The following is a 24,060-nucleotide window of genomic DNA, read 5'->3' on the forward strand; positions in this document are numbered from 1 at the left end:
AAATCTGTATGTGTGCTATACACAAAGATTGCATGCTACACCAAGCTATTTCTAACTAGTGATCTACATGTTCTTGCATACCCCTACATGCTGCTACATGCCCATACATGCCGCCCCCTCAACCAAAAGCTACAACAAGTATTTATAGACAAACATTTACAAGGCACACCCCCCATTCCTACTTTTAAGGAAGTAGTGGGACACTATCTCACCCATGTTCACCCATGAACATAATGACCCATTATCTACCAAGTAGTGGATAGTTTTCCCCCATGATCTCCCATGATCTTAGTGGGTTGAGAGCAGCCCCTGGTCAGCCCCCACGTTTTCAGCCCTCATGATCCCATGATCTCATGATCTTGGATATCCATAACTGTCACTAACCCACATTCTGCATGTCCACCTGGCAGCCCCAATTGCCAGCTCTTGCTACGTCATCTATTGAGTCACTCACATGCCTTGGACAGTCCTTCGTCCAAGTTTCAGATCGTGCCAAGTCGAACCAACGACTTGCACAAGCCGTTGCGCGCTGCCGAATTCGTATCTGCGTGCAGGCTACCAATGTCTTCGCTGCCGAATTCCGCGACAGCCCCAGTTCTCGTCAGCCTATCCCCCTGACGAGTTTTGCTGCCTGGCTTGGACATTTCATCGTCCAGCTCATGTTCGTCAACAATCTGCGCTGCCGATTTTTCTCCGACAAACCTACAGCTGCACAAATCTGCGCTGCCGATTTATGTCCCTATTGGCATGGCTGCCAGCACCCCTAGACACTGTTTTGGACAGTTTGTCGAAGTGTACACATCATGTATGTTTAACACTGTTACACCATGCTCCATACACCAAATCTCAACTTATCTCGGGTACATGGAACATGGTGTCTCTACGGCTAGCTAGCTCGCGTGAGAACCTAAACACATACAGGGGCAATTAGGGGAAGTCTTACATCATTAACTTGTGTCAATGAACATGATTATGAACCAAAAAAAAGTTGATTTTGAATTCATGAACCTCTTAATTTTTACAAACCGAACGCATGGCTATAGCCTATAGCAATCAGGTCCATTTAGGCTAAAAAAATAAGTGGACAAGGTCTGTATTCTGGATTGATCATGGACCTAGACCATGCCCTTGTTAAGCTTAATTTCAACTGTCACTCGCATATAATTAACCATGTTAAATGCGAGTGACAATTCATGACTCTAGAACATTCTCTTTGGCGACCAGTAGGCCAACTCATGGAGGCAATCGACCCTTCCAATTCATTTGTCTTGCTAGCTCAGAAATTCCCTTCACAAATCCTAGCTTCCTTGATTGTTTAATCTTTCAGAGTTGCTAGGGGATGATTGATCAAGCCATGTATAAAAGTCAACTAGAATGAAATGTATAACTTTATGGTACGAAATGCTCGTTAACCCCACCCGTTCCTCATGCTTAAAGGCCTCCTATCTATCATATTAAATAAAAACTCTCTTTTCAAATTATGCCAGCAAGTGTTCTTGGGTATTACTCGTTCTACTTAGTTCAAGATTTTCTATTGCAACTCGTTCGTCCTTGTATATATAAGGTAAACCCAGACGGTCTGCGCACTCCATCATATCATCACTACTAGTGTATATCGGTTATATACAGTGGGATCATAGCCTCTTCTTCTACCTTTCCTAGCTTTTGGTGATTTGCTTCAAAAGTGTTACCTATAGATTGCAAGAAAAGAAAAGTATATATCTAGCAATGGCAGCACGTGCTCTTCTCTTGGCATCACTTGTTCTCTCCTGCTTTCTATTGCCAGCTTGCTATGGAACTGTGCTCTTCTCTTCTCTGCAGAGGACCCTTGAAGTCACGGCCTCACCAACATCCGGACAAGGTAACACCATCCGCATGGCATCGTTCTCCTTCTTGTCTGTTCTTGATTTTCAACTTCTCAGTTCTACTTTCAGATTTAAGGTTGTTTTCCCTCCTTGATCTCACCATGCATCCAGTGCTACATCCAGATTTAATGGCACAGTACAGAACTAATTATTAATTAACTTTGCAGTATTGAAAGGTGGTGTGGACAAAATCACCGTGACATGGGGGCTGAACCAGACCGTCGCAGCTGGGACTGACTCGACCTACAAGACCATCAAGGTCAAGCTATGCTACGCTCCCATAAGCCAAGTTGACCGTGGGTGGAGGAAAACTGTTGACAATCTAAAAAAGGACAGGACTTGCCAGCATAAGATCGTTGCTAGACCTTACAACGCTGCTAACAGCACCGCCCAGTCCCATGAGTGGACTGTTGAGCGTGACGTGCCCACTGCCACGTACTTCGTTCGAGCCTACGCATACGACGCAGATGAAAAGGTGGTGGCTTACGGGCAAACAACAGATGCACGCAAGACCACCAATCTGTTTCGAGTCCAAGCAATCAGTGGACGCCACGTCACAATGGATACTTGCTCAATATGCTTTAGTGTTTTCTCTGTCGTGTCCTTGTTTGGTTTCTTCTACAATGAGAAGAGAAAGGCAAAGAGGCCTCAGTGAAGTGAACGAGGGAAAAAAGAAGGTGAAGTTTGCAGCGCTACTTTTGAAGAGTTTGAGGGACATGAATGAAGAAAAGAAAGGACAGTCTTGAATTTTATATCCATGTATTAGTTAATATAATTTGTATATTAACGATGATGAAACAATGATATGATTATCCATGCCATGCCCTTCTCAACACAAATAAATAAATGCTAATTGCAAATTGAAATAAATGGATGGAGGACTCATTTAAATTATTAGAATTGTTTTCGCTAATTAATATCTTGAGAACTGCTCGACAACTATATAGTTTGGAGACTCATGAGAACTTTTTTTTTTCTTTTTATATTCTTCTACGATTATTTGGTTTGCACCCGGCCAAGTGGATCCTGAATTTAGCGTACTTCATCGAAATTATAACTCAAATGTAATTTTACAATTATTGAACTTAAACTAGATCGAGAGAGGAAAAAACAAAGGTTAAATAGAGGTGGAAACTGAAAAAAAATGATCTAAGAATTATGATGAAGAAGAGTTGTAAAATTATGTAAAATTCTACGAAAACACTCTTTCTTTAGCCTATTTTTATAGTGAATTTTGAAAATAAAACTGATATATAATTAATTTTGATAATTAATAATATTAATTCTTGCTACTACATCTTTTAATTGAAATAAATTTTTCTAGAAACTATTGAGGTTTAAAAAGGTTACTAAAAAGATTGATCACACTTTGTTCATAGGCTGAACATATTAATGGACTCATAAAAAATAATTCTTCATGGGAATTGTTTTTTTATAAACTCGAATCTAAGCATAGAAAAATAGATTAGCGAAAAAAAATCCATTTGTAATTCAAAAAAATATTTCACGATAAACTCATACCCAAGTTGAGCCAAGCCATACGCACTTGTGTGTATGTGTTTTAAGTTCAAAACCTGCTTTACTTAGGTCATTTTCCTCTAAAAACCTGGGGCGTCATATGGATCTAATTTTAACTCTTTATCTTCCCACTATATAAACAACAAAAAAGTCTTCATTCTAGGGGTTATTATTTTCAGTTCGGTTTTTATAAAAAAAAAAGTAACAAAACTAGTTTTTTTATAAAAAAAAATGAAACCGAACCGATACTGGTTTCGATTCGGATATTTCAGAACAAATTTGGCTTGATTTTTTCCGGTTTGGCTCAGTTTTTTCCGGTTTGGCTTGGTTTCCGGTTCGGCTCAGTTTTTTTCAATTTGGATTCGGTTTGGCTTTTTCAGTTTCAGGTTTATAAAACCGAAAGCGAACATAACCGATCAATTTTAAAAAAAATTTAATCGGTTTAATCAGTTTTTTTTCACGGTTTGGTTTTTTCAGTTATTTTGTTTCTGGTTTTCTTGATTTAATCGATTTTTCAGTTTTTTTTTCTCACTCCTACTTGATTCTTTCCTGTGTTGGTTAGAGTTTTAGAGGGTTTTGGTTTTCTCCAAAAATATGTTAATCATGAATTTTTTAAGATCAATTTATTATTCATCTATAATTTATTTTAATCATCTCAATGTTCCATATTAAAAAAAATTATATTAGAGAATCAAATTTAATAGAATTTTAATTTTAAAAGTGAGTAACATCCACTTTTAATTTGACTCTAAATGTACCCATTAATCATGTTTCAAACAAAATTTTCCAACACCAATCACTTGTAAAAAAAATTTATATGCATCGTGAGTTAAATGAGAGGATTTATATGCATCAACCTGAAGGTTTCATTTCTAAAGATAAAATAAAACCATGCGTGCTTATTGAAGATGTCATTGTATGAGTTGAAATAGTCATTGAGGTAATGGTATAAAAATATTTGATATTTTTATTCTTGAACATGGTTATTTTATGAGTGACTATATTAGTTATGTGTATTTCAATAAGCTCTTAAATGGTTCGTTTATGTACTTGTAGTTGTATGCTTATGACCTATTGATTGTCTTAAGTAGTGAGTTTGAGATGAAAGATTTGGATGCAACTAAGAAGATATTAGGTATAGAGATACATAGAGATCTTGAAAAGTTATACTTGTCATAAAGAAAATATCTTGAAAAGGTACTCGAGCTTTTTGGTATGCAAGACTACAAGCCAGTGGGTACTCCACTTTTAGCCTATTCATATCATCTTCGGGTTTGTCATAAGAAACTGAAGAGAAGAAAAAGCACATGTCAAGTGTTCTATATGCTAGTGCAATTAGAAGCATTATATATGTTATGGTTTGCACTCATCTAGACATTTTACATGTTGTTAGTGTAGTTAACAAGTTTATAGGAAATCCTAGTATAGTTCACTAATAGGCTGTGACATGGATACTCTGTTATCTTACAAGTACTACAAATGACTTGGTATATGATAAAGGGTAGTAACACTAGAAATAATGTTGGTGACTTTGTAGATTTAGATTATATTGATGGTTTGGATATGATGAAATTGTTGATGAATTATGTTTCACTCTCTCGGGGTGTGTCATTAGTTGGAAAGCAATTTTACAATTCATTGTTACCTTGTCTATAATAGGGGTTGAGTATATGGTATTGACAAAGATAATAAAAGAAGCTTTATGGTTAAAAGGTTTGGTTGGCAATCTTGATCTGTCATATGAGTTGATCGTTATACATTATAATGGCTAGAGTGATATTCATCTGGCCAAGAACTAGATTTACCATGAAAGGACTAGAGTGAATTGACTATCAGGTATCACTTCATTCTAGATATCATGTCACAAGGTATTGTATCAATGAAAAAGATTTCTACAACTAAAAACCCTGCCGATATGTTGACGATATCTATCTTGATAATCAAGTTCAAGCATTACTTGGATTTGATTGATTTGTGTAATACTTTAAATATGTTTGGTGGAGGCAATCAGAAAGGAGTTCAAGATTCGTAAGTTGACTCAATTTAAGCCAAGGTGGAGATTTATTGGATTTGTTTTAAATTATAGGCCCAAGTGAAAAAATAAATACTCATGTATTTAGTTCATATATAAAAGCCTACAATTATCATATTTTAAGGTTGAGACTTATTTGTAAGTACCTTTATTCTCTATACTTTGATGGTTAGAGAGAAGAGAGAAAATGTAAGTTTTGAGTTATTTTATGATTTTGGGTGAGAGAACAATTTATGTGACATATTGTAATCTTTTATTTTCTCATAGTTAATTTTCTTGATCTTTTCGCCTATGGAGTAGGCCTAAATTGTTGAACAACGTAAATTCTTTATGTGTTCTTTAGTGATTAATTGTGTTTATATATACTTGCTAATTAGTTTGAGATTCTAGAGTTGTTTTCGCAACACTAATCGATGCTCTTTTTGCATAATAATTCTCACATATTTTTCATATAGAGCGTGTTTAGTATTGTGGTAGCAGTTATTTTTCAAAGTGCTTTTTGCTTAAAAATACATCAAAATAATATTTTTTTTTAAAAAAAATTATTTTTAATACCAACACATTAAGATGATCTGAAAATATTAAAAAAAATTAATTGAAGTAAAATAAAAATTATTTTTTTAAAAAAAATATTTTTAAAATGCAAAAACAACATGTGAATAATAAGATCAACAATTAAATGTAATTGGCAAGGATAACTTGGCTAGTTTTCTTTGGTGCTTTTTGTTTCTCAAACATGTGACTTGGTCTTTGGCAATATTTTTATGGAAAATTGTTTATTTTGAGAGGGTTACCCAAAATACCCATTACTTGAAAATTTCCAGAATTCTACTATACGAATCCGATTAAGGACGGATAATTCGGATGGATGTACAGTGCGATTTGAGAAAATCTGGCTTGATAGACAGCTAACTGGTTTTGAGTTGGATGATTTGGAATTAATTTTCACAAATGAGCTTACACCTTTCGCCTCTTCCATTCCATTCGATTTGGCTTTTCCTTGGATTGTCTAGCTATAGGTCAGCAACTCCCTGCACAATTCCTAGCTTCCTTGCTTGTTTAATCTTTTCGAGATTCCAGGGGACGAGCCAAAACATAAAAAAAACTCCAAATAAAAAAAAAAAATCAAAGAACGAAAATGTACTTGATACGGATACCATCTACACCTTCTCATCAATATCATCCACCAAGAATTTCCACGTTTGTAAAATACTAAATAAGTACCTCTAGCCAAAACAAAGTCAAACCTCTTTTTCTTGATTAAGCAAAACCCGCTTTCACCCCCGCCCTTTCCACTCGTTTAAGGGTCATGCTCCCTTCTGTGGCAACTCGTTCGGCCTTGTATTATATAAGGTAAACCCAGACAGTCTGCGCTCTCCATCAAATCATCATTAGTATCGGTTATATACAGTGGGATCATAGCCTCTTCTTCTACCTTTCCTAGCTTTTGGTGATTTGCTTCAAAAGTGTTACCTATAGATTGCAAGAAAAGAAAAGTATATATCTAGCAATGGCAGCACGTGCTCTTCTCTTGGCATCACTTGTTCTCTCCTGCTTTCTATTGCCTTGCTATGGAATTGTGCTCTTCTCTTCTCTGCATAGGACTCTTGTAGTCACGGCTTCACCAACATCCGGACAAGGTAACACCATCCGCATGGCATCGTTTTCTTTCTTGTCTGTTCTTGATTTTCAACTTCGCAGTTCTACTTTCAGATTTAAGGTTGTTTTCCCTCCTTGATCTGATCACCATGCATCCAGTGCTATATTCAGATTTAATGGCACAGTACAGAACTAATTATTAATTAACTTTGCAGTATTGAAAGGTGGTGTGGACAAAATCACCGTGACATGGGGGCTGAACCAGACCGTCGCAGCTGGGACTGACTCGACCTACAAGACCATCAAGGTCAAGCTATGCTACGCTCCCATAAGCCAAGTTGACCGTGGGTGGAGGAAAACTGTTGACAATCTAAAAAAGGACAGGACTTGCCAGCATAAGATCGTTGCTAGACCTTACAACCCTGCTAACAGCACCGCCCAGTCCCATGAGTGGACTGTTGAGCGTGACGTGCCCACTGCCACGTACTTCGTTCGAGCCTACGCTTACGACGCAGATGAAAAGGTGGTGGCTTACGGGCAAACAACAGATGCACACAAGACCACCAATCTGTTTCAAGTCCAAGCAATCAGTGGACGCCACGTCACAATGGATACTTGCTCAATATGCTTTAGTGTTTTCTCTGTCGTGTCCTTGTTTGGTTTCTTCTACAATGAGAAGAGAAAGGCAAAGAGGTCTCAGTGAAGCGAACAAGGCAAAAGATATCACATCGCAATATGGGTCCATAGAGTATTGTAGTAGTGGGTTTCATGTTTACTTTCTTAAGCCTTCTGTATTGTGTTGTCCTTGGGGAAATGTTGACTTAATTTGCAATGGGAAAACAAGAAAAAAAGAAGCGTCTGTGTTTGGTGGGGAAGGTGTTACCTGTGTTGTCCTCGGGGAAATGTTGACTTTGCAATGGGAAAACAAGAAAAGAAGAAGCGTCTGTGTTTAGTGGGGAAGGTGTTACCTAAGGGATGATAATTGCGTTTGTATTTGCGTTTAAAATGGTGTTTGATGAAAATTTTAATTTTTTTTTTTATGTTTTTAGTTTGTTTTGATGTAATGATATAAAAATAACTTTAAAAAATAAAAATATATTATTTTCATAAATTTCTAAAAAAAAAAAACTTCAAAAAATAATTGATATCAAACTTCCATACATCCAGGAGCTGACATGTGAGATGGATAGTTTGATGAAGAAACTGAATGAAAGCTAGTTTTATCTGTCTTCGATCAATGTGTGATGTGTTAGTAAATGGGAATCATGGTCTCCAAATTAAGTCAGCTGAATTTTTCTATCTAAAGAAGTCTTCAGATTTTGTAAGAACCATCTCATCAAAATTAGCTGTAAGAGAACCATTGACTTCCAAATCATTTCATTGAGATTAAGATGGTGGATGATGGTGATCCCATTGACTATGACAAGCAAAGAAACTTTGCTAGTGAGCTATTTAACGGTCATTATATGAAAAAAAAGAATCCTCGGACGAAAAATATAATGTAGACATGAATGGCAATTTTACCAAAGAAATTTTAATTTACTGATATTCTCTCAAGTCTGCTCAAGGATTAAAGCTCATTTCAGTGCCCTGCATCCGATCTGTACCACAAAGCAGTAACCTGTTGTCATAAACATCAATATGCCGAAATGCATCTGTGCCAGGAGGACCCTCTAAGGCTGCTTCGAAGGACCTATGGTGTATTCCATGGGAATCAGTTGAATGCCCACCTTTGCGATCGTGTCCAGAAAGGCATGCCTTGACACAATTGTACTGGTGGATTACGTTCATTGCTTCATCATAGTTCCAAAGAAGTGCTTCTTGAGATGAGGCACAAAGATCCAAAGGCAGATGACAACAGACGATCACTTTCTGCTTCAGCTTTGTTGCATCCTGGAGGATGCCATCTAACCATTCAAGTTGCTCTCTCCCAACAGCTCCATTGAACATCACAAACCTCCTCTCACTGCTGGGCTGTTTTTATCTGAATTTGGGTTCTTCTTCCCTAGAAATTCCAATGCTTGTAGGGTTTTAGGATGACCTCGAGGCCATCCAATGGCACTGATATCATAGCCATCCAGTACGACTATTCTGTGCTCTGGACCAGGTGAAAAAATCATAGTAGGCATGGCCATTGAGACCTGGAATCTTCAACAATGGTAGTAATTTGTCACGGGGAAGATTATAGAGGCAGTGATTGCCGATCAAGTGAAAAACAGGACCATTGAATTTCTGAAATTCATTATTTACTTTCTTTACAACATCTAGAGACTGGTCCGGCGGACATTTCCCATCCACAATATCCCCGAAGTTGATCACAAAGTTAAGATTCTGGTGGTTATTCCACTTTTTTACTGCCCTTTGCAGTACACGAATGCTATATCGATAATACCGGGGAACAACAATGAATGAATGACCATCAGGAATGTCAGCATACTGGACATCAGAGATTACACCAAATGAGAAAAGAGGTTGCTTCCCAGGTGAGCTTACCAATACAATTGTTGATCCCATTGCGTTGCCAGGACAAAATACCTGTCAGAGGAAAAGATGAATTATCATCAGCCAAGGTCCTCCAAGAAACTGATCACAAGATAAAGGAATCAGCATGGGTAAGGAGGGATCTCAGAGTCAATGTGCTACTCATCATGGTTGCAGTGCATGTGTTTTCCACGGGAATAAATGATGCAGACTTAGAATATACTTTCGGGTAGGTGGTCAACCATCAAACCAGATGCTATATATGCACCCTATCCATGAACTTTTATGCTGTATTTACAAAGAAAAAGGCATGATTAGTATATATTGAGGATTAATTCTATCCCTACAAGAATTCCCAAAGGTAAAAAAGCGAAAGAATTCAACCATCATAGATGTGCATACAAGAACCTATGATTTATGAGTCCACAATTGTGGTCATTTTAAGGCAATTGGGTATATCACAGACAATAGAGAAGTGAACTTCCACTGATTTTTTCCTTTTCGTTTTTTTCTTCTTTTGCTCATTAGAACTCAAAACAAAAGATTTTTACAGGACCAGGCAACGCACTTGAAACTTATGAAATTCAGCAAAAACACAGACTTCTGCTTTAAAGATTCTTAGGAATGCAGAACTAAGAATTAAAAACGAAAAAAAACTGTGAGGGTCAGCATGGATCATTATTCCCGTTGCAAATGGAAAATATGACTACATAGACAAAGTTCAATATAAACAAAATAATGGAAAATATTGTAAAATCAATAATAATCCAATCAAGGACTTTTCTCTAGAGATTCATGTTAATGGAAAGAAGTCAATTCCATTGGATACAGAACATCATATACCTAAAAGTCTAAAACACAATAGGTGGGCATACATACAACATATTTTTCTTTGTAGGGAATTCAAATGCTTATATCAGGAATGAAGGAACATTATATTCTTCTTCAAAAAAAAAAAAAAACCTACACTACTTTTATTGGAAATGCAAAATGCTCTCTGAGAACACAATTTTATGAACTCTAGAACAACCAGCTGGTTCTCAATGAATTCACTCTTATTGTGTATAATGAAAAGTTCATGTTGAGGAAAAACTGCTGATTATCTTGTAATTTGCCACCCATTTCTAACGACACACATTACAGCAAGCACATACCTTTTCCTAACCTTTGAACACAACCCTAATATGCTATAATCAGTCATTATTGGGGGAGAACTACATCTTGGTCATAGTTCTCAAATATCGGGGGAGAAAACCCACACCTAAACAATTAATGTAAACAGATCAAGGAGATTAATCCTTTGACGAAGAGGAGCCGATTCTTAGTTACTGCACTCTGCATGATGCAGGATCTAACACAAGTTGATATATAAACAAGCAAGCAAACAAAAAGAAGAAGAACAACAATATAATAATAGAGTTTTAACTGGAAGTGTTCCATAAGAAACCATTGAATTTATCCTCTAGCTAAGGCTAGTAGTAAACAATTGGAGGACTTGCAATGTTTTACGGTTAAGGCTACTGATGAAACAAACAATCTTTTCCAATAACAGGAGTTATAGAAAAACAAAATCACCTGCATTACCTACTCCAATAACAGGATTTATACAAAAACTCTTAAGGAAATTTATTAGATACTAGAAAATCTCACTAAAAATCCATTCTTTTTCCAATACCCAAAAAGAATCTAGTGCAGATTTGGGACTCAAATATGATGCCACTCATATGAGAATTCTAACCAACCATAAAGTACACTGAAAACCCAGATAAAATAATAAATAAAAAAACAATTATGCCATACTGGATTAACCCAATTACCCACAGAACCCAATCACAATAATCTGCTCTATGTGATCCAATACAAACAACATCTACTGACTTGAGATAAACCCAGAACTTATTTTTTTTCTTCTCTCTCTTATATAGGATAAGACATATAGGATAAGAGCCTTTATTTATAAAAGTTTGTAGGAGATTTTAGATTTTTTTTTTCAATATCACATACTATTATTTTATTAGTTAATTACTATTGATAAAATATTATTAGTTAATTATTATTGATAAAATATTATATATGTTAACGTTTCATCGACCAAAAAAATATATAAATATCCATTTATTTTCCGCATTATTTATTTTAATTTTATTTTTTTATATATATAAAAAATGACATATGGAGAGATTCTCATTGTGTCTACCAGAAATAATTGGTAGAAAAGTTATTCTACACATTGAGATTCTCTCCAAATATCCAAACATTTCTGGTAGACACAATGCTAAAAGGGAGCTGTAAACAAGAAAAAATAAGCCGAAAAGAAAAGCCCCAACATTTCTCTACGTACAACAAAATGAATAAAAAAATTCCATATATTAACAAGCGATGACGTGTTTGTTATTTCTTGATACATAAAATAAATGTCTTAGAGAAATGTCTGTTTTCTATATAATTTTTTTTATCAAGAAATAACAAACACATCATCGCTTGTTAATATATATATCAGATAATCTGGGCCGAAAGTTCCATCTAATATTTTATTCAATCACACTTCCTGATGAGAAGCCGAGTTCATGATCATGGACATGAAAATATAGCTCATGAACATACTAAGAATTTAGAGTAAAAAAAATTAGAATGAACACTGAATTTTATGTCGTGTGGTCAGAAGGGCAGGAGCATTACAACAAAGAGGCTTAAATTGCAATTTCATTTCGAGTTCCTATAAACTTGCACTAAAGCTGTATGAGATGTAAAAGGAGATCTTGAATTGAAATCTTATTTGATTTCCTGTAATCCAACAGTGAGCTATAATGAAAGAAGTAGAAAGTGATGATTCTAGTATTACAGAAGCATGCATCAAATGGTGGGAAAGAGATGAGAGGAGCTGTGAATAACGGAGTTGTACAGGATCCTGACCCCAAAAAAACTTCATCTGTATAGCAAGACCCTCATGTTTAGAATCTCTTGTATTTCCGGGTTTCTCTATAAATCAACATCACCTCCACTTTTACGAGGTGGATTTGTTCAACTTTATGATATTGACCTCCCATTGCTGTCTGGATAGAGAGCCTGATAAACAAGCTTATCTGGAAGTTCCTTTGTAGCCTACAAAGTGAATCAAAGGAAGATGAGTCTTAGAGCCCAAACACCTTATAACAATGAAACGAGAGATTGACAATACTGTTAAGCCAACCTGGAAGTGTCTCATGTGCAATATCGGTTCACAACCAACATCTGCAATTGATTTTCCATTTGGAGTTCGCAATTTAAATCGTGCAGCTTCATATGCTGCAACTTTATTTTTCTCGCCAGGCAGGTGATGGCAAACTTTTAGAAGTGAATTAAGAGAATTCATCTGGTAGATCATAGTAAAACCAAATAAGCAGCATAACCAAGGTATAAATTTAAAAGACTTTACAGCTCAAGTAAAAAACCAGAAGGCAGCTTTCACCCAGTCATGCTTGTTCACATGCCTCAAGAATTATAGCAAAATTAACATTAGAGAAGCCAGTCAGACCATGTAAAATGTGACACAAATGCAGGTTGAATCTTCAGCAATTGATTCACTAGGGCAATCCCGAGGATAATTTGGGATAAACAAAGATATTTCCTGACTTCCAGCATGGAAGGAAGCATTTCAGATGTGTGAGTAGCACATTGGTGTGGGGACCTTGGCAACAGAGTAGTTTAAGATATACAATTATCTGCAATAGTATTGTGAGTGCATGTAACTGAGACAGACAGCAGCCAGGACTCAGGACTGATGGATTTGATTATAGAACAAAGCAAATAAACCAATGCAGACAGTGTGCTACTAAGAATATACTAACCTTCATGTATGGACAGGATGCACAGCCACCATGAATAGAGCATCCCTCCCCGCTAGCAGCTCCAGGTATAACAGGCAATATGATGTCACCAACTTTAACTGAATTTAGGCCTGAGGTCGAATTTGTTGATGTTCTTGTTATTGCATCTGATGAGACTGGAAAGACAATTTCAACATTCACTTTTGCTTTCTCAGAAGACTTTGTAGAACCTAACAAATGACGAACTGCTGCAACAATTGAAGTAACCATTCCTGATTCAGTTCCTAACACAAACCGGAGGTGATCATTGACATCTCTATCCAGAGCCTCTTGTACCCTCTGCTTTATAAAATCTAATATATTTTGAGTGGAACCCACTACTCCCATTCCTCTTCTCTTTGCTTCCATCGCCAGGGAAAACATTTCTCCAGGGACCTCAAGATGAGCAGTTAAGAAAGCATCACAGTACATGTCATTTATTTTCTCCACAACTTCATGTCCAAATAGATGATGAACAATACATGTTCCATCCTGATAAAAAAACAGCATTCTATCAGAAAATATTGGAAACCAGGTGGTTAGAGGGCATTAATCCACAAATGCAGGAGAAAATAAAGATAGAAGCGAAATATTATATTTGTGATAATCAGCTACGTGCAAAAAAATATAGATAATAAGCTAAAAAGATGTTGCAGTAAATACAATTATAAAATTGCAGAGACAGCCTTCCAAGGGCAAGAATGATGCCAAACTAACATTATTGATAGAAAAGGATGAAAACATGACAAATCATAAGGAAACATGGTAGCATGAGCAAGTGTCATTGTCTGCCTCCTGTCAAAGTCAAGAGGATCTGTGACTCTGGCCTCAAACTGTAAACATTAGAGTAACCTAAAGAGGGAATAGCGATTGATGCCCAATTTAAAGGATGTTTCAATGAGCTCCCCTTCATGTTGCATTACAATGTTGCGAAAAAGTAAGCCCCTGCATTTCAGCATTCCAAAATCCCACAAATTTTGATAATGTGAAGAGGATAAAAAAAGGAAAAGTTAATGACTGCCACATTCTAAACTTAGGCCTCCATCTGCAATGTTGTAGACAGAAATATTTCTCATGCCAACAAAAGGTGGGAAAAATTGCTTAACATATAACCAAATGATGATTGCATGATGTACATCATAAATACAGCTTTCAGCAACAATCCCATTTTGTAATACAAACTGAGCTGCTTCATTTATGTCCTCAAGGGGATGCCCCAGCGGTAAACGCTTGGGACTTCCAGTAGGGGGTTTCAGATTCAAATTTTGGGAGGCATGGATGGGAATTTAAGGAATGGAAAGGGCTATCCTCCAGTGGATAAAAAAAAAAACAAAAAAACAATAAACTGCTCCATGTATTGGCAGTCATCTTCAACTTGCTTTCCCATTTTAACAAGGAAACTTGTGCAATGATTCACAAACAAAACAACTGCAAAAACCAGGCTTCTCTAAATGCATGACATGTAGCTTCATTACAGACAAAAAATCCAAAAGTCAACTCCATTGTATTTTAGCTTCTTCATGAATCAAAATGAAAGATTACCTGATAATAGTGTAAACGAGGAAGCAGTGATCTAATGGAATCTCCATTATGTGCTGGATGTATCTCGGCAATTTCTTCATCAGACATCATTGTCATCTGCTGGAACAATTTTGCAATATTGGCACCCATGTATGAATCAGGCCCATACCATATGTTTAAATCTGGAATTTGAGCAGAAGCCTGTGGATGAAGGGGACAGGAGAAAAAAACAGAAAAAAAACAAAGGTGACCTTTTTAGGTGCTTCACACCACATTAAAAGATTCAAAAGGTAAAAGCACTGTCATAGCAACTACTAACCTGAAGGATAGTTTGCACAACATTTGAAGAAGTACAAGTGATTGTAGGCACAAGCTCATGAGCATAAGCTTTCGTCTCAAGTGAAGTGTTAATGTAGATAACATGCAAGGATGGAGGAGACCCAGAGGCAGCCCCAAGATAACTCATATAAGCAGGAGTAGACGCAGCATCTGCTAAAGAACAACCAATGCGCTCATTTGACATCCTGTACACGCCAACCTGCAGTAGAATTAACCGTACATGGAGACAACAAATTTCATTTCATCCATAATTCTGTGTACAAAATTCAAAAGGTTGACACGATGTTGAAAATCTAATACATTAACATACTTCATTTTATGCACCATCCTCTATATCAAACACTGACAAAGGGTGCTTCATACCAGTAAGAGAAATAGAAAAGGACAAGACACTGACACAATTATAATGCGCAACGAGAATGATATACCTCTCCAAAGCCAGCTTGATCAAGGATTGCACGCACATTTTCTGACATAAAATCTACACCCAAAACAGTAATGAATTTGCATCCAGCTTCAGCCATCTTAACAGCACTATCTGCCATGACCAATGAATCAGATATGTGGATGTGAGGCCAGTGCTTCTGTGCAGCAGTCAAGACACCTTGAACTTCAGGATCCATGTAAAAATGAGCAACGACACCAATTTTCTTCTCCTTTAGCTCCTTTACAAGCTCTTGAACCTTAGACTCATCTGGGAACAAATATCTTGCCTGCAATTAAACTAAAATAAAACTTAGGATTTTAATAAAGACATAAAGTTTATCACCAGTAACATAAACAACAAATACAGTTAAATCATTTTAAAACATCATTATAATCTCCTTGCCCACCCTCCCAATTGCTAATCCGGAATAGAAATGCAGACACGTCTCTAATGTAAATGTCTATCGCCTACAAAAGAACACCACAGGCCCGGAAGAATGTGATCTCACCCAAAAGAGGAAAAAACAGAGGATTTATGATAACAATTAAGAACCAAAAAAAAAAAAGGAAAATCATTAGCCTTTATTAAACATGAAATAGAATTTTCCAAGAAAAAATTAATAACAGAACCTCAAAAATATCATCTCAAAATTCAATCTCCAAGACCTACAAACAAAACAAAAAAAAGACCTACAAGCAATCTCTAACATGTGTAAAATGTATTCTACTGATCTCTTCAGTGCTTTTTTTTTTTTTTTATAATCCTAGCCTCATCTGTCCAATTCAACATCAAATTTGCATTCTTTTATTTCATCTAATCCAATCAATACGAAGGAAATTTGAAAACTTTGATCCTAACCTGGGCCTCAGCATAACTCCCCTTCGCCTGAATCCCATCTGAACTAACAACCAAAGATGGAAACGGATCGAAATCCTTCTTCCCATCTCTTTCAGCCACTAACATCCTCGCTCTCTTTTGCATACTAACCAAAACATTATGCCAAGTATTCACTCTCGACCTCGCTCCAACAGGCAACCCAACGTTCAAAGCTGTCAAATCCTCTGTTGTCACCTTCAAAACCTCCTCTGGCACCGCCCCATCAAGCACCCAAATTAAACAAGCACAAAACCCTCTTGTAATCTCTGAATCACTATCTGCCCAAAACCTCATCTTCCCATATTGGTCTAGCTGTGCCTCCAACCAGACCTGGGCAGTGCAGCCCATGACCCGGTTCGAATCAACCCGATAAGAGTCTGGTAGTGGAGAGAGGAAGGTTGCATAGTGGAGGAGGCGTTTAACACGGTCGACTGGTTGAGAGAGGGACTGGAATTCGGTTATTAAATGGTGAAGCTTACTTGGGACAAGCTCAGTTATCTGTGAGGGAGAGAAGGTGACTGCTGTGCAGATGAAAGGTGAGGAATTTGAGGGTTTTGGATTTGGAGGAGGTGAGTGGATGCATTTAACAGATTTGAAGGTGGAGAAAGAAGGGGGTTTGGTTTTCTTGTAATGAAAAGTAGGGGTTTTCTTGGTGCGGTTAGGGCTAGGGTTGGGAGAGATGGTCGTTTTTAGGGAGGAGATTGTTGCTGTCGTGGAGGAGTCCATGGTGGTTTCTTTGGTGGTGGCGGCTTCTTAAAAAGTGTGTGCGCGTTGGGAAGAGGGATGGAGACTATGGAAAGCAGAATAAGGGAGAGCCTTCTATTAATGCAAGGTCAGGAAGAGAGAGAAACAACGAAGGAAAGGGAAGGAGGCGCGAAACTTTATCGACCCCAAGATAATAGAAACTTCCAATATTTTTATTAGAAAATTCAATTTAAACCCTAACATATTACCTCATTACAATTAAATCCCCCATATTTTGATTTTATCAATTTACTTCAATGACAAACAATATCATATATCCTTTCATCAATTCTTTGTTAATAGCACTTAAAATACTTCATCTAGTTTACATATATTCGTTAAGTATGCTTATATGTAAGGCATCGAGATAAGTTTATTGCTATCAAATTAACAAAATATGAAAGTTTTAAGAGCAAAAATATCATTTATTTATATTACGAGTCTGTTAGGTATTATGGTATAGTTGTTTTTTAAAATGTTTTTTGTTTGAAAATATACTAGAATAAATTTTTTTAATTTCTTGAAATTTATTTTTAACATCAGCATATCAAAACAATCTAATAGTATAAAAATTAAATTTAAAACAAAACAAATCTAAGTTTTTACAAAAACACTTTTCAAAAGCAAAAACAAATGAGGCTTACATGTCATTTGTCGGAAGAAAATTCAAGTAAATTTTGAAATTTAAGATTTTTTAAATTTTTGTTATGTTTAGATTAATTTTTATAGCATGTCATAATTTATTTTGAATCTTGGGATGGATTCACTTAATTACTTGGATAAATATTTTAAATATTACAAATAATTGATGGATAGAGAGATGGCATTATCTAATATTGAACATGTTTAGGGTAAGATTGATAAAATCAAAAGATTTTAGCTCAATCAATAGCACAACAATACATTAGGGGCTAAAGTTAGGTTTTTTTCTAATTTTTGAAGTATTACGTTCTGTTTTTTTCTATATATATATATATATATATATATATATATATATATATAAGGCATCTCAGTCAGCTTGTTTGGGATCATGATCCGTAGCAATAAAAAAAGGAGAAGAAAAGAACAGCTACTTATTAATTCATGAAATCAACGCCATGCAACTAACCATATGGTTTTGCGAAGGAAGGGACCTTATAATATAATCCCATGCGATCTAACATCAGATTTCACTTGTTATTATCATCTATTTACCTATTTTCTTAAAATATTTACAACAACTACTCTTTCATATTTTAAAACAAAGTTGCTGGATCAAGTTAACCCGTAGATTCCTTTTAAATAACCACAAACTAATCGATTGCTGATTGGAGTTAACTTGCCAAATAGTTTTATTTTTATTTTTTTATTTTAAATTAATATTTTTTTAGTAATTTTAGATTATTTTGATATGTTGATGTCAAAAATAATTTTTAAAAAATAAAAAAAATATTATTTTAATACATTTTCAAGTGAAAAGCACTTTAAAAAATAATCGCAACCATACTCTCAAACATAATTTTAGTTTTCGAGACAAACAGTTAAACTTGTTTTTGTAAAGTGATTTTGAGATTGCTTTAAAAAAATATATTAAATTGATTTTTTTAAATATTTTGTAATGATATTAATATATTGATATCAAAGACTTTAAAAATAAATATAATTTTTTTATTTTAATATATTTTAAATTTTAAAAAAATATTTTCTTACAAAAACTCTCTACCTTCCATTACAAACACACTTAATAGTGCAAAAAAATTAAAAAAATATATAAAATATCCAAAAAATATAAATTTCAGTATCAATTGTTTTTAAAAGTAATTTTTGCTTTGAAATATATTAAAATAATATTATTTTTATTTTTAAAATTTATTTTTAATATCAATACATTAAAATAATACGAAAATAACAGAAAAAATTAATTTTTAAAAAAATAATATAATTAAAAAAATATTTTTAAAATATAAAAACAAACATCCTTTTACAACTTATCATCGTAGTCTAGAGTTGGTGACCCAGTTAATTATTAGTTAAACAAAAACCTCATGAACCATGAAGTTTTGCCCTTTTTTTTAATAGGGTCAATGACATGTTTTGCCCCCTTTTTTTATTATATGAATTTTACCTTGATGATATTGATTCTGTTAAAGTTTTCTCCTTCCATCCAGTTAGATTATATTGGGTGCCACGTGTGAAAAATCTATACATCAAGGAACAAAAAAATACTTGGGAATTTTAAATTTAATAAAAAAAAGAAAAAAACATTTGAATTATTAAATAAATTAAATTAAATTGACAGAAAAAAGCCTGTGATTTAGGATTTTAAGTTATAGAAGTATTTAAGAAATTAAAAGTTAATTATTGGATTAAATATATTTCTTCTTGTAATAAGAAAAGTTTATTTTTTAAAATTAGAAATTAAGTTGATACTAAAGAAATATTACATAAATGAATTAAAATAACATCAATTAAATCAGATTAGAAATTCAGGGTAAAGTATACATTCTTTATTCCTATAATTTTACTTTAATTTCTTAAATATTCAGTTTTTTTTCCTATTTTTTTAAAAGAACTAGATGGAAGGGAAAATCCCTCAATAGAACCTATAAGAAGGTAGAATCTATGAATAAAAAAACTGCCCATAGGCAAAATTTATGAAAACTCAAGAGTATAAGGACAAAACATGTCAATTTCAGTGAATGTGTTCGGGAAAGAGATGACGTGGAGGTTTTGTTTTTAGAAAATATTCAGAAATTAATAATATAATAAGCATAATTAAAAAGAAATGTTTGAGAATTGATAATAAAAGATATAAGAAGACAGATTACAAAATTAACCCTGAGGTGAGAAACTTAGGGAATCATGAATCAAAAGATTGTTTCCTCTTCTCATGATTAACTGTTTCAAGTGATTAAATGGTTATAATATTAATACTAATGCAAGGATCCAATCGAGATAAGAGAATTAAAAAATAGGCAGGGACCTATTCAAGATTATTCTTATAGTTTGGGGATCTTTTTGAAGTTTGCCCTTGTGTTTTTTAATATGTGATGGAAAGGACGAAACACTAGCCGTTGTTAAAAGAAGAAGAGAAATAATGTAGCCATAAAGATATGATGCGTCAACTAGCAATCAATTGTTCCTCACTGCTCATCTTTTGGTCCACAAAACAAAAATATTAACTCAAATTGGACCACTATGCACGTTGATTAGTCACCTGGTAAAGTTGGCTGAATACGTTTATTTTTATGTTTTTTTAAAATTTATTTTAATATATTTTTAAATAAAAAAAATTAAAAAAACAATCACTAAACACTAAAAAAAATAATAAAATATTGATTTAGCGGTTAAGACACTGCTATATTCCTGTAAGGATGAAAACACAAATTCAATCAATAAAAAACATATTTATTAAAAGGAACAGCCACACGAATGAAACTAGTTTATACTTTTAAAAAATATATGAAAATACCCGGATTATATATATATAAAAAAAACGACCCAATAACCTTTCGGGAGACTTTGACCACATTTGTGCTTTCCAAACATTTCCGCCTTTCCGGGGCCTATGGCCATAGAAAAAAGTGTCCCGTGCGATCTAGCCACTTGTAAGTTGCGAGAGAGAAGCTTGGCTACTACAGCCACTAAAACCAACGGACAAATTGCATAGAGAACCTTAGCCGTGCCTGATTTTGCTTGGTTAATTGTTTCCATCCCAAGCACCACGCCAGCCACAAAAATGGATCTCTCTCAGCCGTCGTCACTACGGCTCCACCAAATCTCACTTTGCTGATATATTGATATGCAAATTTCTATAAAAACACATTAAAATTAAAAAAATATCAATTTAATATTATTTTAAATAAAAAATATTTTTAAAAACATATAAAAATAAAAACAACAGAAATTATGACCGACATCCTCTTATAATCCAGCCAAAACGAGTCAATTTTCATGGCGGCATTGTCTGCAATGCCCTCTCGAAGTTGCAAAGGCAAGTGTACCTTTCAGTAATGCCTTCTTAAAGTGGCGAAGGCACCATCCATTTGATCATTCTACGAAGAAATTTCCACTACTCCCCGCAATTTTAATCAAATAAAATCGTCTATCAAGTAAATAATATAGCATATCTAGTCGCCCTTGACTGGGAAAATAGGTATTAAGGACTCGTTTGTCATAACAATATAATCATTTTTTTTATTTTAAATTATTTTTTTAGCATTTTAGATCATTTTAATATATTAATATCAAAAATAATTTATTTTTAATATATTTTCAAGTAAAAATACATTTTAAAAAATAATTACCACTGTAATCCTAAATATACCCTGTATATCCATCAATTTTACAAAATATCTAACTAATAAAAAATTACTCATTATCTTTTTTTATTTATTATTTGACCATTCCACGGTAGGTAGCCGGCACCTATTTTTTTTATAAGAATTAACCTTTACCTAACGTATGTTGATTTTACTATGTTATTATTTTTTTTACTTCGAAGTTAACAAAACCTTTATGCGAATTTTAAATTTAAAATATATTAAAGGACATAATAATAAAAAAATTAATTTTGATTTTTAAAATAATAAAAAAATGGGACAATTAAAAATTACAAAAAAAAAACAATTAAAAAAAATTTTAACTTACTTTTATTTTTAAGTTAATGGTCAACATATACAAAGAAAAAATGTGAGAAGAAGGCAACTTGGACAATCTCTATTTAAACTTTGATAAGCAACCAATTCTTTATTGGATCGAGCTAAATTTAAATAACAAGTTTCAAACACTTTAATTTTTCATTCTTCAAGGTTGGGTTGATTATTAAAGGTGTTTATGTTGGCTTGTTTATCACAAAAGCATGACTTCTAGTTTTGTGAGATTCTTCTCAATTCTGAGATTCTTCTCAACTCTCTCTCTTTAATATTGATGTATTATAAAAATAATGACCATTAGTTTTAATTAAGGAAAAACACTTGTACACATATTATTATTATTATTATTATTATTATTATTATTATTATTGATAATGGAAGTTCTTAAGTGGACTAAGATCTCATATTTTTTCTTCAAATCAAGGTTTTTCACATAAAAATCTTAATATTAATATATTGTGATTGCTTGCTTACTTGGCCCAATGTTTAACTGCAAAAAAAGTAAAAAATAATTAGAACTTCTAGATTGTGAATTTAGTTATATTGGTGTTTTTTGCCAACACATATGTATTAAATTAAGGTTTTGGTTGATTAACATATACTAACAGGTTTTGAAATTTCAAGGTTTTTTTCACTTTGATTCTTAAAATTTTTGATGATTTTTTTTTATTTTAAATTCAAATTTAGTTTTTTTTTTAACTTCATCCTTCAATGTTAGGTTTGCCGGGTATTGAACTTTATTATTTGTTTTGATTTTATATCTATGGAGCTATCCCGGTCTTATGACTCAGGTTATGTGTTTTGCGGGTCAGTTATGTTGACCTGAGTGATTTTTAAATTAATCCTTCAACATTAGGCTGTTTGAGAATTAAACTTCATAATTATTTTTTAAATTTTCTTTCTATGAGATTATCACGATCTCATGACTTGAGTTGCGAGTTTTGTCAGTCAGCTAGGTTGACTAGAGTTTTTTTGGTCATTTTTTAAATTGAATATATATTTTTAATTTCACCATACAACATTGGACTGATTGAGAATTAAACTTTATAATTCTTTTCAATTTATTTATATGAAGTTATCATGTTCTCCTTGCCCGGGTTTGACAAGTAAACTTGGGTCGATTCGAGTCTTTTTTTTTTTCCAATTTAATCCTTCAACATTGTGTTGATTATGATTGTGCTTCATATTTCTTATTTACTTTCTTTGGGTTTATCATAGTCTTATGACTCGGATCGCGAGTTAGGCTGATTGACTCTGTTTTTTGTTTTTTTTTTAGCTGATTTTTTTTTAAATTTAATCCTTCAATATTAGGTTGATTGAGAATTAGGTTTCATAATTTAATTCAAGTTTCATTCTTTGAGGTTATCTCGATTTGGTAATTAAGGTCACGAGTTTGATTTGTTGACTCAAGTGGTTTTTTATGTCATTTTTAAATGATTTTATTTTCAATTTTATCCTTATATATTGGGTTGATTAAAAATTGAGTTTAATAAGTTTTTTGGATTTGTTTTATATAGGGTTATTAGGTTCTTATGACTTGGATAATGGATTTAACAAGTTAATCCAAGTCGATCTAAATTATTGTCATTTTAATATTTTAAAAATATATTATATATATATTTTTATAGTCAAATTATATTTTTATCGGTTATTTGAGTTGTTTTTATACTCATCAGTTAATCATATTATACCAGTTCAATCCCCCGCATAGGATCTAATCTTGACTATATGTTCTTGTATGCAACTTTCTTGGTGCAAGAAAAGCAAAATTAATCTTGAAGTCTATGTCTTATATGATGATGATGGGGTGTGTGTGTTTGTGTGTGAAAGTGAAAAGCTATAAATAGAAAAGAAAAAAGAAAAAAGAACCATATCCTAATGATTTAGACGTTTTGGATTCAAATGATATCTATCAACATGTAAAACTCATATACACAAGTTCATGCCATGGAATGAAAGGCTCATGAACCTCCACAAACACATATATAGCTAACACTGTATTTGCCTCGATTCATTGAATTGACTATAAAAGTCGTATCATTGGGTGGGTGGGAGTTAAAGTTGAGATGTGCAAGTTTTCTGTCTTTAATCAGTAACAAAGTGCAAAATCAAAGGAAGAGGTCCAAGAACAAGAAGCGTTGAGAATAGACTAATCAGATACTGTCATGCACGAATCATA

The 24,060-nt window shown here is 33.8% G+C and overlaps 3 protein-coding genes and 1 pseudogene across 3 annotated transcripts; 2 read left to right on the forward strand and 2 right to left on the reverse strand.

Annotated features, from left to right (window-relative positions):
• Window positions 1-1,568: 1,568 nt before the first annotated feature.
• Window positions 1,569-2,735, forward strand: LOC7453807 (high-affinity nitrate transporter 3.1). The gene is made up of 2 exons (XM_002321604.4): window positions 1,569-1,861; window positions 2,033-2,735. Exons 1-2 carry the CDS (start codon window positions 1,729-1,731, stop codon window positions 2,518-2,520), a joined length of 621 nt encoding a protein of 206 aa, XP_002321640.2. The 5' UTR covers window positions 1,569-1,728; the 3' UTR covers window positions 2,521-2,735.
• A 4,031-nt stretch (window positions 2,736-6,766) lies between these two features.
• On the forward strand, window positions 6,767-8,052 carry LOC18105851 (high-affinity nitrate transporter 3.1). Its single transcript, XM_024586900.2, has 2 exons — window positions 6,767-7,055; window positions 7,230-8,052. The coding sequence occupies exons 1-2, from the start codon at window positions 6,926-6,928 to the stop codon at window positions 7,715-7,717; spliced, it is 618 nt and encodes a 205-aa protein (XP_024442668.1). The 5' UTR covers window positions 6,767-6,925; the 3' UTR covers window positions 7,718-8,052.
• A 322-nt stretch (window positions 8,053-8,374) lies between these two features.
• Window positions 8,375-11,443, reverse strand: LOC7457782 (manganese-dependent ADP-ribose/CDP-alcohol diphosphatase-like; annotated as a pseudogene).
• A 678-nt stretch (window positions 11,444-12,121) lies between these two features.
• On the reverse strand, window positions 12,122-17,350 carry LOC7453808 (quinolinate synthase, chloroplastic). Its single transcript, XM_024586783.2, has 7 exons — window positions 16,486-17,350; window positions 15,629-15,913; window positions 15,181-15,399; window positions 14,883-15,062; window positions 13,323-13,832; window positions 12,686-12,847; window positions 12,122-12,597 (listed from the first exon to the last, which is right to left on the reverse strand). Exons 1-7 carry the CDS (start codon window positions 17,227-17,229, stop codon window positions 12,523-12,525), a joined length of 2,175 nt encoding a protein of 724 aa, XP_024442551.1. The 5' UTR covers window positions 17,230-17,350; the 3' UTR covers window positions 12,122-12,522.
• Window positions 17,351-24,060: the final 6,710 nt, after the last annotated feature.

This window comes from Populus trichocarpa, chromosome 15, assembly GCF_000002775.5.
Source record: "Populus trichocarpa isolate Nisqually-1 chromosome 15, P.trichocarpa_v4.1, whole genome shotgun sequence".
Classification (NCBI taxonomy): domain Eukaryota; kingdom Viridiplantae; phylum Streptophyta; class Magnoliopsida; order Malpighiales; family Salicaceae; genus Populus; species Populus trichocarpa.

Coding starts and splice junctions, on each gene's coding strand:
- LOC7453808 (XM_024586783.2), bottom strand. CDS start 17,229: ATGGACTCCTCCACGACAGCAACAATCTCCTCCCTAAAAACGACCATC. Junction 15,400..15,628: donor ATCAAGCTGGCTTTGGAGAG/GTATATCATTCT, acceptor ATTCTACTGCAG/GTTGGCGTGTACAGGATGTC. Junction 15,063..15,180: donor TTGTGCAAACTATCCTTCAG/GTTAGTAGTTGC, acceptor CTTCATCCACAG/GCTTCTGCTCAAATTCCAGA.
- LOC18105851 (XM_024586900.2), top strand. CDS start 6,926: ATGGCAGCACGTGCTCTTCTCTTGGCATCACTTGTTCTCTCCTGCTTT. Junction 7,056..7,229: donor TTCACCAACATCCGGACAAG/GTAACACCATCC, acceptor TTAACTTTGCAG/TATTGAAAGGTGGTGTGGAC.
- LOC7453807 (XM_002321604.4), top strand. CDS start 1,729: ATGGCAGCACGTGCTCTTCTCTTGGCATCACTTGTTCTCTCCTGCTTT. Junction 1,862..2,032: donor CTCACCAACATCCGGACAAG/GTAACACCATCC, acceptor TTAACTTTGCAG/TATTGAAAGGTGGTGTGGAC.